This window comes from Onychomys torridus, chromosome 9 (genome assembly GCF_903995425.1).
Source record: "Onychomys torridus chromosome 9, mOncTor1.1, whole genome shotgun sequence".
Classification (NCBI taxonomy): Eukaryota; Metazoa; Chordata; class Mammalia; order Rodentia; family Cricetidae; genus Onychomys; species Onychomys torridus.
In genome coordinates, this window is record NC_050451.1 from 17341626 (window position 1) to 17360630 (window position 19005).

Below are 19005 nucleotides of genomic sequence, written 5' to 3' on the forward strand. Positions count from 1 at the left end.
TGGTTGAACAAAGTGCTGGAAACGGCTACTGGTGGTTGGGGCTGGAGTCCCGTATTTCTGGGATTTTGGCCTCTTATCTAGAGACCTGAAAACCCAGCTCACACAGGCGTGCAATAGACGCCAGACAACGTTTGTATTCAAGCTATAGAGCAGGTGTTAAAGGCAGACTCTGTGGAATGGCAGCAGCCGCATGAGCAATAATACTCAAGAACCTGGTTACTTTCCAGGGGGGGGGAGGAGTTGGTCACTAAGGGGCGTGGTTGATTACTGAGGGGCGTGGCTAGTCACTAAGGAACACGGTTTGAGTGGATCTGTATTCTGATTGATAAATTAGACTAATAATAATTTTTCTACTGTGCATTTCCCTTCCCATTATGCAGCTGATCTTAATCATATGCATGCATAATTATGCATAGACCAAAGATAGTAAGTAGGAGATTTTCCCTGAAAGGTTAATAGAGGACACAGGCATCCCAAACCAGTTCAGGCTGAATCTACTTTCCTATTCTTATACCTGGCTGTGTTGGGAATTCATCTGAGTAGAAACTGTACAAATTTAAGAGTTAACAATCAAGGATAGGAAAATATACAATTTTTCAGAGATGGCAATGTATGTATGGGTGGACAAGAGGTTCACAGGTTGTTGTGTGTGCCGTTTGAAGAGGGATATGTGTGCATAGTATGTATAGGTGAAGGAGTTAGGTTGCCAAGTGAATTATTACAAGAAAGGTCTATCCCAAGCTAAGCTACCTCCTATTCATGACTTTTACAAGAGGGGGCTATCTGAAGCTAAGCTATCTCCTATTCATGACTTTTACAAGAGGGGGCTATCCCAAGCTAAACTATCTCCTCTGCATGTCTGCCTTGTTCCAGAACTTCACAGGGAAGCAGTCTTTCCCAGTGGAGTATGATGTTGGTTAATAAAGATACTGGGTTGAGGAAGTTCTTTTTTTAGTTTGAAAATTTTTATTATCTTTAGGTGTTGTTTTTATTTTTTCGATTTTTTAGATATGTTGAGAACATCAAATACCTTTTGCCCTTTATCATAGTAACCTAATACATCTTTATGATTTCTTCTCTAAAGAAAAAACAAACAATCTTTCAGGAAATTTTAGAGCCCCCTAAAGTTCAAAGCCCAAAGCAGCTAAACTTTCACTCCTGTTTCTCCTAGGAGCAGCTACTTTTCTGCCCTTACATAAAATAACAGGATTGTCAGATGCTAAAACTGACCTGTACCACCAGGCAATGGTGGCGCACACCTTTGACCCCAGCACTCAGGAGGCAGAGGCAGGCAGATCTCTGTAAGTTCAAGGCCAGCCTGGTCTACAGAGTGAGTTCCAGGACAGCCAGGGCTACACAGAGAAATCCTGCTTAGACAAAACAGAACCAAACAAACAAACAAAACAAAAAACAAAACAAAACAAAAACCCACCTGACCTGTGCCTTTTCTGCTGCCTTGGCAAGAGGAAAGTAAGTCTCCTGATATTGCTGACCTAGGATATAGTTGTAGAAATGGGATTGAGAACCAATGGAGAGAGATGATGTAGTATGAATAAGGATTCTGTGAAGTGTGTGTTTGGGTGAGTGCTTTGCTGAACAGACTCAGATTCGTCATCTAGTAAGAGCAAACATTCTCTGTAGCAGGTTTTCTTTTGAGTCACCAACCAGCTCCCAGATCATGACCCAGAAACTTATTATTAGTTATGAATACTTGGCCTTATCTTGTACTTGTCCCACTAGCTCTTATAACTTAATTTAACCTGTTTCTCCTCAGCTACCTATTGCCTCAGGGCTTTTTACCTTTCTTCTATTCTCTCTGTCCTGCTTCCCTGCATCCTCCATGACTGTCTGACTGGCAGTTGCCTGGCTGGCTGGTTCCAGGCATCTCCCTCTCTTTCTCCCCATTTTACTGAAATTTCTATAGCTAGTGCCACAACAAAAAATAAAGTAACTTTAAAAAAAATTAAAGGCATTCAGTTGGAAAGAAAGAAGTAAAACCGTCTTTATTCTCAGATGACATATTTTTATATGAAAATCTTAAAGTTTTACTAGAATTTAAAATGACTGTAGTAAGTGTACCAAATCGATGCAAAATTAAAGTGTATTTCTGTTTACTGAGTTGTCAGAAGTTTAAGTTATGAAAATAACTGTGTCACAATAACAGTGCAGAGAACAAAACACCTGAGAATAAATTTAACAAGAAGAAATTTAAGATGTACACACTGAAAACTATTAAACCTTACTGAAAGATATTAAGGAATATCTGCACACGGGGAAAGATATTTCATACTTATGGATTGTAAGACATAATATTGTCAAGCTGTCTGTTCTCACATTGATCTGTAAATTCAAAGGCATCCATATCAAACCCCCACCAGGAGGACAGATGCAAGGAAGGAGCTCAAGCAATTGCTACGATAAAGCTCTCATGGAGCTCCGTGTCTATGAAATTCCATGGTCATGTTTCCTGGAGCATGATCAAGAAGTTGAGATGTGAGCTCCAAGTGGGTTCATTGATATGGCCACCTGGACGCTTCAGAAGGAAGCACAGAGGTGTCTTCAAAGCAACGCTTCTTAAACTCTACCATGCTGTGGACCACGGGGGCTCTTTTAAAATGTAAGCTTAGCCTTTCCAATAAGGTTCCAGGTGATAACTAGCAATAAGCAGGTAACAGGGGATCCTGCTCAGCTGGCTGTATGAGAACTCAGCTGTGGGATGAGAATAACGTCTGTGGAGCTGGAAGATGCTCTAGAGTTGTCAGGGAGGGCTTCACCACCCGTATTCAGACATTGGGCAATGGCTAATGGGGAGTCAGTACACAGAGTTTGCAGGACTGGTTCTCAGAGAGTTCAAGGTTCTTATTTTGACATAAGCCAACATTTACAAGGCATTGCTTAATGGGTAATAATACAGGTACACATGAGAAACATAGGTGACATGGTTTCACTTCTGTTGCCATGATTAAAACAACAACAACAACAACAACAACAACAAAACAATGGGGAAAGGCTTTATTCTTACATTACCAGGATACAGTCCATCACTGAGGGGAACTGGAGGCAGGAACTTGAAGTAGGTCACATCATATACAGTCAGAGCAGAGGAAAGCAAATGCAGAAATGTTCACTTGTTTGCTTGCTTGTGATCAGCTTGATCTCTCCACTCTTACGCAATTCAGAAACCCCTGCCTAGGGAATGGTGTCACCCACAGTGGGCTTGTTTTTCCCATGTCAACTAATCATTTCCCCAAACAACCCCACAGGCCAACCCAATATAAATTATCTTCAGCAAGGCTCTCTTCTCAGATGATCCTAGACTATGTTGATTTGAAATTTAAAACTAACCACCACATGATAATGATTAATTTATTGTAGGTTGAGCATTTCAGAAGGAAAATAATGTCTGTATAGAACACTAAGATGACCTGGGTTTTATAAACAAAAATAAAAGGGATAAAGACATAGAAAACATCATGTCTATGCCAGAAATTTTTTTTTTTTTTTTTACAAATTTGATGCAACAATCTCTCTAGTCCTACAAAACCTTCTAGAAGCTTCCCACTCCATAACCAAATAGAGAAATCTAATTACCTTTTCTTGCAGTCTTGGTGGGCTCTTAAGGTTGTTCTGATGAACACCGTGTGGGAAGTGATACTGTGAGTTTGTGGACCTGCCTTGGAAAGCACCGTGTGTCAATTTGCTTTTCTTAAGGTACTTGCTTTGAGGACAAAGTTACCATGCTGTGAGGAAGTCACCAGACCATGTTCTTGAGGAAGAACTGAGATCTCTACCCAAAACCCACTGAGATCCTAACTGACAACTAGTCAGCACTAACTTACCAGCCACGTGAATGAAACATCTGGAAGGCAGGTCTTCCAGATTTCAGTCAAAATTCTCCACATGATGTTGCAAAGAGCAGAAATAAGCCATTTCCACGCATCCCTGACCAAATTTCAGTCCACGAGAAAAACAAATTGCTGTTGTTTTAACCACCAGCAGAATAATAAACCTGGAGTGGTTTATTATAGGGTGGTAGATTTCCAACACACTCTCTAAAGGTAAAGAGGTGTGAGACAGGCTGTGGTTTAAATATGACACAAATAAGGGCATGCTTACACAGAACTCAGCTATTAGAAATAGAAACATAAAAGTGTGAGACACGTTGGGAATGTTGAATTTGTGTTGTAGAAAAAAAAGTTTGGTAAACAAGCTATTAAATGTAATATGGAATGAGGTTGTAGTGTGTAGTCAACCATGCTTGGACTAATTATTATTCATGACAGTGCCACAAAGTGTTCCAATATAAATGTAAACATGTTTATGTAACAAAAATGTTCTTATTTTAATAAAGTAAATGCTTATTGAAAAGAAAATATTAGGGTTAGAGCTGTGGCTCAGAGTCAAAGCACATACCTAGAATGTACAAAGCCCTGAGCTCAATTCCCAACACTGGGATGGGAGGTGGGTGGTGGTGGTGGTGAAGGTCTCCTGTATATAAATCCCAGTTAGTTTGAAAAGAAGCCATTTCATTACTGTTTATTTTTAACATCAAAGTGGGATCATGATACAATTTTAGGAACAAATAAACCCATCTGTTTAAAAATTTATACTGTGAGTGTGTGTGTGTGTGTGTGTGTGTGTGTATGTGTGTATGTATATGTGTTATTGTGTATGTGTGTGTTAGTGTGTATGTGTGTATGTGTGCATGTGTGTGTGCGTGTGTGTATGTGTCTGTGTGTGTATATGTATGTGTGTGTGTATGTGTGTGTATGTATGTGTCTGTGTGTGTATGTGGTATGTGTATGTGTGTGTGTATGTATGTGTGTGTGTATGTATATGTCTGTGTGTGTATGTGTGTGTGTATGTATGTGTGTGTGTATGTATGAGTCTGTGTGTGTATGTGTATGTGTTAGTGTATATGTGTGTGTGTTAGTGTGTATGTGTGTGTGTGTGCGCGTGTGTGTATGTGTCTGTGTGTGTATGTATGTGTGTGTATGTGTGTGTGTGTATGTGTGTGTGTGTGTCTGTGTGTGTATGTGTATGTGTTAGTGTGTATGTGTGTGTGTTAGTGTGTATGTGTGTGCATGTGTGCATGTGTGTGTGTGTGCGTGTGTGTATGTGTCTGTGTGTGTATATGTATGTGTGTGTGTATGTGTGTGTATGTATGTGTCTGTGTGTGTATGTGGTATGTGTATGTGTGTGTGTATGTATGTGTGTGTGTATGTATGTGTCTGTGTGTGTATGTGTGTGTGTATGTATGTGTGTGTGTATGTATGTGTCTGTGTGTGTATGTGTCTGTGTGTGTATGTGTGTGTATGTGTATGTGTTAGTGTGTATGTGTGTGTGTTAGTGTGTATGTGTGTGTGTGTGTGTGTGTGTATGTGTCTGTGTGTGTATGTATGTGTGTGTATGTGTGTATGTATGTGTGTGTGTCTGTGTGTGTATGTGTATGTGTTAGTGTGTATGTGTGTGTGTTAGTGTGTATGTGTGTGCATGTGTGCATGTGTGTGTGTGTGTGTACGTGTGTGTGTGTGTGTGTACGTGTGTCTGGCTGTCTGGCTGTCCTTTCTTCATCCTTTCACTACCCTAGTCAAGTCAACTTTATGCAAGAACTTGGCAAAGTCCTATATTCTTGGGATAAAAATACATAATTTGTCATCATTACCTTATTTTTTCCCAATGACACAATTCTGACCAATCAAGAGTTTGGAGAAGAGGTAAAATTTATGACTATTTTTTTTTTAAGCCAAGCACCTTATTTCCTATGGACTATAGGAGTAAAAGACACATATTAACTTAAGCGGTCAAGGTTTACAACACGGTGAATTGATATGAGACTGTGATCTGTTTTCTTGGCTGTTAAGTCTCCTAAAACATTTAAAAATTTAAAAATTATTTTGACCTCAATTTTAATAGTGTTTGAAAAGCAATATCCCCACAGGAGATGGAAACTCATGACATTCCACCGTTGAGAATGACAGGCTCCTGGGGTAGAAGAAGCAGGCAGTTCTCAGCTCCCTGTACTCTCAGCCAGCAGACTTCTCCTGGAATACTGTGCTCAGTTCCTGGTACTGTGTCTTAAGAAAAAAGTGGACAAATCAGAGTGTGTTTGAAAGGGGTGACTTGAATGTGAGGGTATGCCAAACCATGTCACATGAGGGACAAGTAAGGGCAGGGTGTGCTAACTTCAGAGAACAGTCTAGTCCTTTTGAAATGAGGCAATCTTCCTACAGAGGGGCTGTTAGCAGGGTGCCCCAGTCCCAAAGAGCTTGGTGAGGAATGGACTAGGAAGATCCTCAGGGGTGACAAATTAAAGCTCCATGGATACAACTGGCAGTCAGTAGAGACAGTGCTGTTGCCGGAGGCTGCTGCAAACTCTTGGGAATGAAGTCTAAATCAGAGAGTAGTTGAGTTTAACCTCCTCCAAGGCCATTTCCACTAACAAGACCTCAACCTCCTTACAAGTCCCTGTAGTGTCCCCTTAGAACACAGCCTACTTCCTTCTTTTGTCTTCAGGCCCCAGGAAGTGGTTGCATTTCCAGAAGTCTCCAAAGGCTGTGAAATCCCAGAGGTGATAGGTTCTCTATAAATAGTCAAAGTCACTCCCCACAAATGGTCTTGATAGCACTGTACTGATGCCTCCCTGGGCAACCTAGCCACCTGCAGTCAACATACCAGCATGTAACTTCCCCATCCCATGTGTTGAGCACAAAGATTTTTTGGGCAAGATCTTAGTTAAATAAGTTAACTCTTAGTCATATCATAGAGTCTTCTTCCTAGGCCTAGAGAAACATTCACAAAATTTGAGGTGGGATAATCAGGAAGCAACGGAGGACTGTATGTCTTGCCTATAATTACCTTCACCCAGGATGGTTTTGCTTTATCCTTCAACACTCCTGGTTCTCTATACATCACAGCCTCCTCCGGTAGAACTGGTCCTACCACCCTTAGTGGCATTCTAGGCTGAAGCTCAGTAGATTCCATCCATGGCCCTCTGCCTTCTGCCCCTTACCTACCTGCCTCTCCACACTAGTAGAGAGGGTCAGAGGGTTCATGAAGTCCTGGAGCATTCTTCAATGTATATTCTGGATTTGTGGGAAATACTAAAAAACTTCTGCAGTCTTTGAAATAGGTGTTGATACAAGTGACTTTGAAAATGATGATTCTTCCCACCCCCTGACTCTTAGATCTCCATAATTTGGGGAAACAGATGCAAAAAAAAAAAAAAGAAAAGAAAAGAAATTCAGTCTCTTTACCATCTATGGGTGATGTCGTCTCTTTATACTAAACAATAGACAAGGAAATGGATAAGGTGTGACCTCTGCACTGAGGAGCCACTGTAAAAGGAGCTCAGGGGATTCCCAGCAATTGATGCTCTGGGAAACCATTGACAAGACAAAATGGTAAGCACATGTGTAGTCTGTACATTTCTTGTGTCTGTGACCAAATAGGTGATGAGAATCAACTGAAGTGTGTGTGTGTGTGTGTGTGTGTGTGTGTGTGTGTGTGTGTGTGTGTGTGTGTTTTGGGGGGAGGCGTTATTTTGGCCTAGGATTTGAGGAAACCAAGTTGAAATGGCAGGTCAGGACAGCTAAGTGTGAAGTCACAGAGTCCACGTCAAGAAGCAGAGAGCTGACAGGAAGTGGGCCTAGCTATAAAACTCCAAGCCTTGCTCATGATCTAACTTTTTCTACTGAGGCTCCATCTAATGGTTTCACAACCTTTCCAAATGCACTGAGATGTAAATCTTACATCTTTTATAAACTAAGCTTAGCTGTGACCTACTTTTCAGTGTCTTCTCAACCCAGGGATAATGATCCCGAGGGAGAAGATACATGGTGTGAATACCAGGGGCAGGGGTTGTTGGGAGCACTGTAGAGACTGAATGCTACAGGCACCCAGGGGCTAGGGGCTGGAGAAGCAACCACACTTGGGCCCTCGTGTCTTTGAAACGTTAAAAAGATCCATTTATTTACTATTGTGTGCGTGCAGGATGATGGGGAGGCATGCAAGCCCCAGCCAGCATGTGGAAATCACATGACAGCTTTGTGAAGGCGGTCCTCTCCTTCCTTCCGTCTTCAGGTAGGTTTGAAGGACAGGGCTCCCATCACCTGGCTTTTGTTGCAAGTGTCAATACCTGTTGAGCCCTCACCCTAGGGCTGTCACTCACATCTTAATTAATGTGACATTTTACAGTATACCACACATATAATGGTGTACAGCAGCCTGGGCTGAAGTTCCAGAACACATGAAACCAGAAGAATCAACTCTTGGCACTCTCCCATCCCTGTCAGAAATTCATTTATCTGTTCATTTATGCAACAACCACTCTCTAGGTACCTGGTGTATACCTGTGTGTCTGTGAAGTACTATATGAAGGGGACCTTTGAGCTCAGTGCCCCCTGCTTTCTTTCTGTAAGGTTTTACTAGTAGCTCAGACTGGTCTGGAACTCACTATGTAGCCCAGGCTTGCCTCTCACTCATGGGAATCCTCCTGCTTCAGGCTCCCAGGTGCATTTCATCACAGAAGGTTTGTGTTGTCCCTTCTTTAACATCTACACTATTCTTGGTGATCACATGTGCTTACAGACTTTAATCAAAAGATCGTTCTCTGTCTTCTTTCCTTCTCTCTGTGTTCCTAATTTTGCTCTCCATGTTAGGGAGAGACCTGTCAGCCTTGGACAGGTGCTATTCTGCCGAGTTACAATTCCCAGTCTGTGATTTCCTGAGACAGGGGTTTGCCAGCTAGACAAATTCCATGACCCTTGTGCCTCAGCCTCCCAAGTGCTGGGATAACAGGTGTGTGCCACCATGCCCAACTCCAGCATTCTAATCTTTGGTAAATCCAAGCTAATCGGCTGTTTCTTCCAAGGAGTAGATGGAATATTTCATAGCCTCTTCTCACTAGGTGTCTAACAAGAATGGAGGTGCGCCAGTCAAGGAGCAGTGCTCCCCCACAGTGTGATGCTTTCTCCTTAAATCTAGTCTGGTTACCTCCAGAAATAATTTCCTATTGCTCATCCAAAATGGGAAACAGCGACTCTACTTTCTCCTGAGCTTTTCTGTGAGGAAGTTAGAGGGACCCTTCAAAACATTCCTATTTGCCAATTCTGCTGGAAGTGAATCAATATTAAAAGTCAGAGACAAGAAGTGTAGGAAGGAGGAGTGAGTTCATGATGACACAATGCTAGAATGGAAGTGGAAATGTAAGGACAGTGGAGAGGAAGAAATAAAGCAGAGGAGAAAAGGAAGTTCTGGGGGAGGGGCAGGAGTGGAGGACATTCTAGGGATAAGCAATAGTGAGTATAACAGTCTGGAAGGCTTGTTGTGGGCAGCAGGCTAAGGAGGAGGAGGAGGAGGAGGAGGAGGAGGAGGAGGAGGAGGAGGAGGAGGAGGGGAAGGAGGGCATGTAGCCATTAGGAGAACTTTACTCTTGCTGCAGGATGCAAAGCCACTGGCATTTTTGAGAAGAGAGACATGATCTAACCTATGTTTTAGGGTTATGTTTTCTCCTTTTCAGAGCGGTGTCTTTCTGCCTTTGTCTTCTGAGTACTGAGACCACGAGCCCATCCTGCCACTCTGGCTGCCCTGTTTTAAAAATTCAGGTCTCTCCCCCCCTTCCCCGTGTGTGTGTGTGTGTGTGTGTGTGTGTGTGTGTGTGTGTTCGGCAAGAATATGGGGAGGGACAAATTAGGAGACTTCCACTAAGATTTCACAGTCGCTCAGACTGGGGAATTAGCAGAAAGTAGGGAGATGGGAAGGCATAAAATTCAGCAGACATTTCTTGGGGGGCTGTTTTGAGAGTTTCATAAAGGATCCTACTTCCCACCCCTCTCTAAGTCCCTCCTGTGTCTCTGCCCGTGCCCCTGGCTCAAATCTCAAATTTATGTCCTCTATCTTCTGTAATTCTCTCTCTCCTCTCTCTTTCTTTCTTCTGCCTCTTCATCTTCCTTAATGTTCTGAGTCTTGGGGTGTAGGGGTTGTGGAATAGATACATTTTGCAATAGGCACCCATAGTCACAAAGTGTATAAATCTGTGCTTTGATTGGTCATAGCTTTGGAATAATGTTCAACAGATGTTTTAGATAACCGAATCAGCAGAATTCTCTAATGAGTTGAATGTAGAGTGTGACATTGCCAAGGACCTGGCAAGTCCTGTGAGAACCAGGTTTTTCTCTTCATAGTTATGTTCCTACTACCTACACTCAATAAACCAGAGCCTGGTACACAGCAGTTAGCATTCCTTGAATGAATGAGAAGAGTGAGTAAGACTTGTACTCCTGTTTTGAACTTTGTAAAATATCAGTTAAAACGTCTGCAGATAGACAAAATACTGCTGAAGCACTGTTTCAACAATATGGCAGTTAAGTTCTTCAATTGTTTCCACAGGATGGAAGCTGACATCACCACATCCCCATGCCAGTGAACGAACTGCAAAAGAGACTTGAAAATGGCTGGAGCAGAAGGGTAGGGTATTTCCTAATAAAACATTCATTGCAAGCCAACAGCATGCACACAGAGATGCCAGAGGTGAGTATATAAATTCAGTGGCAGAACTTAAATGCCTGCTTAGCTTGTTGAAGCCCTGTGTTCAATGCCCAGCACTGCAAAATAAATAAATTAAATTAATGAGGTGTTGCTATCATTAGAGTTGAGTTTTAGAGACCATACATAATTTTTTTCATTTATGCTTCTAAATGTTTTGAAAATTCTGATCAATTTCCAATTTATAATTACCTGTACCCACATACTCAAGAACCTTAAGTATGATGATAGCCTCAACTTCAAGGCTAGCATTAATTGGCAGTGAGCTCCAGGCATGCCTGGATTGCACTGTAAGACCTTGTTTCACAAAAATAAAACCAAATAAAAAGTAAGACATTCATAATTACAAGGCTTTTAAAATTAGGACCTGCTGCTAATTTAATTCAATAATTATGGATTGATATTAAGGTAGATATAGACCTTAATAATAAAGGTTTTATTTTTTTCCCCAGATCAAAACAAATCAATTTTTAAAAAAAGTTTCAAAGCTGGGTGGTGGTGGCTCACGCCTTTAATCCCAGCACTCGGGAGGCAGAGCCAGGCGGATCTTTGTGAGTTCGAGGCCAGCTTGGTCTCCAAAGTGAGTTCCAGGAAAGGCGCAAAGGTACACAGAGAAACCCTGTCTCGAAAAAACCGGAAAAAAAAAAAAGTTTCAAAACACAGGTAAAGCTTTGCTATTTCTTTATTCTTGAAACATAATCAGGAAAATAAAAATATGCAAAGATTTCATGAGGGGAGACGAATTGTGTACACATCTAAGACTGTCTAGGAAATGCTCTATTTGGTCACATTCTAAATACGATGCATTTCTACTAATACACCGTACCACATCTAATACACCGTGTGACAGAAGTAAGTGGCCACACAAACAGGAAATCCAGGATTCACTCATTTCTAACTCTCCCATACATCCTTGAACTGACATTCCTGAGGACACAGGTGCTGTCATTTTTTCCTGTGGTGAGTTCCAGGCTAGACACCACTAGCTGCTTTGGGCAGTTTTCAGGGAGGTGATTAATTAAAAGTCAATTCTTGAGGAACATATCTAGCGGAAGCATTTTCTGTTCCAGACATAGGTAATGGCTCTTGTCTTGCTCCAGTCTCTGCGGTCTTTTGGGCACTAGTACCTTTAGGCTGTTTGATTGACTCATGACTTCTCATTCCCCACGGTGGCCCCACCATTTCCTAAGTATTGACTATCCCGAGCCTGCCCCTCCCTCTTACAGGTGAGTATGGAGGCTGTCTTCAGCCCTCTCTGCTGGGCAGGACTACTTGCAAGGTCTCAACAGCTCCCAAGTCCTCCAACAGAAGCTAAGAGTAGTCCCAGAACTCAGTTGTTCTGAGAGGCTGGAGGTGTGTGTGTGTGTGTGTGTGTGTGTGTGTGTGTGTGTGTGTGTACACTCTGGTGGTGGGGCGAATTCATGGAAGCTGAGTTTACAAAGCATGCTCAGTTTTTTGTTTTTTTAAGTGGCTATTTTGGGCTACAATGACAGGGGAACCTGATGTTCCTCAGGCCACCCACAGCAAGGCTACTGTCCCACACCGGTCTCTGGGGCTCAGAGGCAGCCTCCCACACGCTCTGATAGCGCTGCACCCTTCTCCCCTTCCCGGCCCTCCCCAGCCTCCCAGGGTGGCAGCCTGAGTTCCAGGACAGGACCAGGCACAGCAGGAACCTTCCTGCAGCAGCTACGGGGTACAGTGAGGCTTCCCCGGGCCAGCGTGAAGTTTTCCCACCGCGGTGCAGGTGGGCCCTGCGTGTGCACGAGTTGGTGGGTGCATGGTGGGGGGATTTTCCCTGCCCCTCACCCCACTCCGCGGCACAGCCCCCTCCTGGGGAGCGCCCCCACCCCTCAGCCCGCGTGTCCCTTTAACGCGCGGGCTCGTCAAGGTCCTCGCGTCCCTCCCCTCCCTTCGCCGTCCAGCCTCGACTTCCCACCTCCCTTTCCCTTCTCCTTAGCCCGCGGTTGCCCGCGCCCGCTTGGCCCGGGACTCAGCTGTCACTTTACTTTTGCGCGCGCACATCACCGGCCCCCGCGCGTGCCCGCGCCGGCGGGGGCGGGGCGAAAGCGCGGCGCGGGCGCGCGGGCGCGTCACCGCGAGGCCGACGTGGGGCTCGCGCTGTCGCGGGCTCTCGGGGCGGGCAGGGCGAGCGCGCGCTTGCGAGGGGGCGCGCGCGGACGGCCGGGTGGCGGCGGCGGCGGCGGCGGCGGCGGCGGCGGCGGCTCGCGGAGGCGGCGGCTTCACTCCGGGACTCGGCGTCGGAGCCGCGGCTGGAGCGCGGGCGGCGCCGCGAGGTGAGTGGGCGCGGGCGGGCGGGTGTGGCCGCGGCCCGAGCCGCGGCGTGGGGCGCGCGGGGACCCCACGCGGCGAGGGGCAGCCCCGGCCAGATCCCCGCCCCCGCCGCGGCCTCGGCTCGGGCTCGCGCCCGCGGCCCCGCAGGCCTCTCTGGCCCTGCGCGTGCCCGCTGGGGCCCGCGCGCCCCCCCCCCCCTCCCGCAGAGTGTGGCCCTCCTCCGCCCTCGAGGACCCCTCCGGTCCCCGCCCGCGCCCGCCGCAGCCGGGAACTAAGTCTCCGCAAAGTCCGGGATGGATGTCGCGGTGCAAAGTGCCCGGCTGTCCCGAGCTCTTCCCTAATTGCATAATTGCCGCACGAGGTGTCCGTGGGGGCGAGGGCCCGCCCGGGGGCACCAGCTGGGTGTGTGCGTGATGCCCCGGGGTGGGGGGCGTCGCACTGGTCTTTTGTAATGCCTGGTGCTTGGCACAGTTTGGCTCCGAAGCCGGTTTTCCTCTGGCTTCTCTGCAGCCCCCACTGGCCTGATTGGAGACTGGATTTCCCCCTGTCCCCCCGCCTCCCCCTTCGCTCCTAATGTTTTGATCCATTTACCCTTTTCCAATTTTAATGAACATAAAGCCTGGCTCCTTGTGGCTCTTTTCCCACGACTAACGAGAAATGCCCAATCCATCTTCCCTAAAGGAAATTAAGGCCGCATTAGAGACATCATCACCCTGGGCTCCGTGGCTCTTGGACCCATTTGCTGGTTTGCAAGACTCTTATACCCCCACCCCCGTGTTGTGTAATTTTGAGGGTCTTCGCAAGTATTTCCATTTTAAAGTACAAAAGGATGTGTTAGGACTCACCTCTGATTACCTTACTGTCCATAAAGATTTTTAAAAGCTCGTCTTAGTTTTAAATCCATGGATTTTTGAAAAGCACGCTCTAGAAATGTGATAATCGAATCTGAATCTTGGGAATCCAAATATTTGTCTTTACTCTGGCAGTTGGGATGCTCCTGGGCGCTTTGGCGTTCCGTATGTGGGCGATGATGAAGATGGAGTGTTTTCATATGTCATACCTTGGGATGTTTCCCCCAGGGAACAGCTCACTTCCCCCCAGTCAGGTGCTCCGTTGTTTTCCGCATAAATATCTTTTCAGTCATTTGAAAAGCTGGATAGCGCTACATGTTCTGCATATCATATAAAATATTTTACATTTTGGAAAAGTTTAGAAATCACAAGTAGAAAAGCTACAGGATGTCAATGACAAGTTCACATTTTCCTGTCTTAGTGGCTCAAATGAGTACTTGCTGTTTCAAGCTTTTTAAAAATTATGACATTTGATGGTTTGAATAGTAATGTGGACCTGACTATTGTTGGTCTCATCAATGAGATTTACAGCCAGACCCTTTTGTTCTTATGGAACAGGTGAATTTGACTCACTATGCTGGTAATTTTCAGAGTATAATCACAACATAGAGTACCTAGTGAAGAAGGCTTAGAAAATTAGTGTGTTTAAATTCTTAACTGTAATGTGTTTTTGGAAAATCCACCATATTATTTTGTGTTTAGTTAGGAACCAAGGTTTACTTTGAATCTGAAATAAAAATACTGCTTAAGGTATGTTAATATCTTTGAGACTGTCATCAGAGGGTATGTTTGGTTTAGAGCCCTGAATTTAGCTTCTTTTAGGTTAGGTAATTGTATGGAATTAACTCTTCAGGAACTAATTTTAAAGTACCTGTAAAGATAATATTTTAAAGTTCTAATTCAGGAACTTATTTATACTTTAGAGAGACAAGACATCGATTTTATACATATAGTTAATTGGAATGATCTATAGAGTATTATCTTTCATAAAAATTAATTGTGCCTGAGTGTGCAATCACTTTGTTCCATAGTTTTTCTGTAATCCAGGTTTCAGAGAACACTCACTCAGCAGACATTCCTTAATTCTTGATATTTGAAAAGGAGATGCAAAAACCTTTATTTCTAAATGATTTAATAGTGATTATCAGTGGCCTTAGGTTGATTTGCCATTTGTAGGTCACGCTTTGGATGAAATGAGGTATCTTAGATCACAAAGTATCAATAATTTTTTAACTGTAAAACTATAGAAATTATGCTTCTATTTAGACATTTAAATACACTTTGTGGCAGTGTTTTGTATTGAAACTAGGCCTTCACATATATGCTAGATAAGTGCTCTACCACTGAGCCACACCCCCCCCCCCCAAGACTTTGAGTAGTATTCTTAGTAGTTTAATCTTCTGGTGTTCTGTAGTAGTTTATGAAATTTCAGTCTCAGATTGTGGTATTTTACATCATTGAGTAGTCTAGTCAGGAATTTTGTAGTTGACACATGATTAGGTGTATGTAAATGTACATAAGGAATACTGGACTAGTGTGGGGCTTTATGACTAAGTCAGTCCACAGCTGTGACTTGATGTAGCAGCCATAGCTGGGACTTCAGGGTAAGGTCACTATTTTTCCGTGGTTCCAGGGTTTGCCATGTGATGGACTGCCTCAGGTTTAGGATATATAAAACAATTTTTCACATCTCTTAAAATTTTGCCAGCAGCATCTTGCTCTGAGAGCATCTAACCCTAAGAATGCTTCTTCTGTTTCTTTCCCCATGCACATGCTCTATCTAGCATGCTATAGTGTACACACTTACAAGGGTTTTAACTTTTGGTATATTTTAACTCAAAGAAGCAAGCTGAAAAAGAATACAAATATTAAATCCAATAATAAGAATGTTAAAGTCATAAAAAAATGGAGGAAAAACCAGAAATATATTCAGACTTTTAGAGCTAGACATGAAACATACTGACATAAAATTTCAGTATTCTATTAAGTGACTTTATTGCTCATAGAAGGTGTTGTGGTCACAGAGAATGATGCTCTCCATTCACAGAAGAGGCAGGAGAGCAGTCCCAGTTTTCTGAGTGTCTGGGTGCTGTTTGGACAGGCACTGCTTACTTGTCCTGGAGGGAAGAACTATTTGGCTGAGTGTGGGGATACAATGTGTGGTGTCTTTGGATGCTTCACCTCTGTGCCTCCTGATTCTACCAGTCCTTTGCTGTGCATATATGTCCTATAAAAAGAAGTTTGTCTTATAAAACTTTCAGTCTGCTAAAGGCCAGTGTTAAAAAGACACCATGGTTTTGTGCAAACTCGAGGTTGAACTGATGATGTATGTTGATCAGAGTTATTGGGCCATGCCTTTGGACTTGGTAATGATAGTAATAAATTGTGTTTTAAGTGAGGCTTCTGCTTTTGTGTGCACTGAAGCATACTCTTGACCCTATCAGGAACAGTTTTATTTCAAAGTCTTAATTTAAGAGTAACCAAAAAGGGCCTTTTTCAAGAGGAATTTAGATAAATCAACCTCTCTCTCTCTCTCTCTCTCTCTCTCTCTCTCTCTGTGTGTGTGTGTGTGTGTGTGTGTGTGTGTGTGTGTGTATGTGTGTTTTGATGGTGATGGTGATGGCATTAGTCACAGGCAGTCTCGTTTTTCAAAGACATGTCTGAACCTTAGCTGTATGATACCCAAAGTGATTACTGGTGACTTGAGGCTCTGTAGAGTCTGGGCTTGAGTTTTGTCAGTTCCGTTCTGGGTCTGTCAGCTTGTTGGGTCGGACAGGATGTGATAGTAAGGATCAAACTGGGGCTGATTATGATGGAATGAGATTGGAGAAGGGATATCCTTTTCGCTCAGTGCATTTTTGTGTCTGCAATCTAGGTTGTAACGGCTACCTAGGTATCAAGGCATTGAGGAAATTGAGTTGGTAATCAGAGCTGCTCCAGGAGCATGAACTCAGAGCAAAGTGAATTTCCAACCTCAAGGACGATTTCTTCCAGACTGGGGAAAAAAAAACAAAACAAAACCAAAAAACCCGAATCCATCAGTGTCTCAGTGCAGTCTCTATCTCTTGTGAAACAGGGCTGCTTAGTGGAGCTGGGTCAGTGCCCACACCCTCCTAAGCCTCGGTTCTTGTTTGGAATCACGTGGCCTCTGTCTGTTATCACAAAGGTTACTTAAAACAATTTCCCAGCTTAAAGGATTTTAACCTTGGCTCAGCTCTGAGGATGTATCGATTGAATGTGAGCATGGCAGTGCCCCCGTTTCTCAGCCCTGGGCCTTTTTGTAATGACTTGCCAGGACACTTTGCAGGTCTGTGTACCTGTCCAGACTTCTCATAGCTGAGCACAGAGCACTTAGCCCAATGCCTGTAAAAATTAGACTCTCACTCCTTTTTCTTTCTCTCTCTCCTTTTAAAAGATGTATTTATTTTTATTTTCTGTGTATTGGTGTTTCATTTGCATGTGTCTCTGTACCACATATGTGCCTGGTGCCGGGGGAGGTCAGAAAGGGTGTCTGTCATATTCCCTGTGCCAGAGTTACAGCAGTTGTGAGCCACCATGTGGGTGCTGGGAATGGAGCCCAGGAAAGCTCTCTGCAGGAGCAGCCCAAGCTCTTAACCACGGAGCCAACTCTCTGGCCCCTCCTGCTTTGTCTTATGCTAGTGCTTTTGAGATGTAATTCACCTTGTAAAATTAGCTTCCTCCAATTTTGTATATTCTGGAGCTTGAACTCTGCTGAACATGCACTCTGCCCAAACTATACCTCCACCTTCTTAAAATGTGCAAGTTAGCCTGGGGGTTGTAGGTAGCTCAGTGGTAGAGTGCTTGCCTCACATGATGAAACCCTGGGTTCAGTCCTCAACACCTCAAAAACAAAGCAGACAATGCTGAGGCTTTCTACTCTGACCACCACTTAATTTAATAACATTATTATCTCAAAGGAAACTTTCTACCCATTAAAAGTCACTTCCCTTTACTCTGTCTCTATGTCCCCGTGGATTTACCTCTTCTGGACATTTCTTACAAATGAGCTTGTGCAGTCTGTGGTCCTTGTGGCTGGCTTCTCCCACTTAGCGTAAAGCTTCAAAGTCTTTCTGCTGAAGCATGCACATTCCAGACTTTGTTCTTTTTTATGGCTCAGGTGCATTGTCATGTGATGCACCACGCTTTACTCATCAGTTGGAAAATGAATTGTTTCCACCTTTTGTCCTGTGAATAAAATTGCTACCCATATTTGTGTCTGAATTTTGCATGAATTCATAGAAGAAAAGTTTCGGTGACCCCAGAGTTACTAGTTTTGTAAATAGGCAACTCCCCTTTTTATACCGAGTTTTGCTTTTGTTTCTTAGGCTCCTTTTCGCTGCGTTCTGGATGTACCTTGTTGTCGTCCCTCCCACAGCAGGGTAAATGACATTTCCTCCTTTAATCCAGGACCTAAAATGTCCACTGAGGCACAGAGAGTTGACGACAGTCCAAGCACTAGCGGAGGAAGTTCTGATGGAGACCAGCGGGAGAGCGTGCAGCAGGAGCCTGAGCGAGAGCAAGTTCAGCCCAAGAAGAAGGAGGGGAAGATACCCAGCAAGACTGCCGCCAAGCTGTCAACCAGTGCCAAGAGGTAACCAGCCCCGCCAGCTTTGCGTCTGCTATCGCGTTAGCACCCTAAACACTCGTCTTCACTTGTATTTAGTCAGTCTTCTGGAATGAAGGTCCTAGAGTTTATAGATTTTCCCCCCTTTAATATGATTTTTAAATGTGTGTTTAATTGTGAAAAACTTTTACAAGCCAATTTAGAGTCATGGCATATTATAAAATCTGCACTTGTAGTGTATTGATATATTTCTATCTTGTTAGAAAAACATGATCAGATCATTATAAAAGTATAATTTGATTTATGGTTATTTGATCATGAATGTGTTTTTCTGTTCACCAGCACAGAATAGACATTGAGAATCTCGTGATTAGGGCTGGGGAGTGAGGAGATGGCTTGGGGTGAAGTGCTTGTTGCTGAGTCCAGATTAGTATCACCCATATAAAAACTAGGCATGGTGGGGCACATCTGTAACCACAGTGCTCTGAGTGAGGTGTGGGAGAGGAGAGTGGAGGGAGTGTGTCTGTGTGTGAGTGTGTGTGTGAGACAGTGTGTGTGTGTGTGTGTGCATGTGTGAGTGTGTATGAGTGTATGAGTGAGTATGTGTGTGTCTGTGAGTGTGTGTGTGTTGGACACAAGGTAAATCCCTGTGACTCAGTGGCCCTCAAGCCTTGCTCAGTCATTGAGCTCCAGGTTTAGTGAAGAGATCCTATCTCAACAACAACAAAAAAC

At 44.0% G+C, this 19005-nt stretch overlaps 1 protein-coding gene across 1 annotated transcript in view; it reads left to right on the forward strand.

The window, feature by feature from the left end:
- The first annotated feature begins 12647 nt into the window (after nucleotides 1–12647).
- LOC118590680 (ubiquitin-conjugating enzyme E2 E2) overlaps nucleotides 12648–19005 on the forward strand; it is a 313604-nt gene continuing 307246 nt past the window's right edge. The window contains exons 1-2 of the mRNA XM_036198470.1: nucleotides 12648–12839; nucleotides 18117–18300. Coding sequence (XP_036054363.1) covers nucleotides 18125–18300 — 176 coding nt within the window. The 5' untranslated portion in view covers nucleotides 12648–12839; nucleotides 18117–18124. The remainder of the gene's footprint in view (nucleotides 12840–18116; nucleotides 18301–19005) is intronic.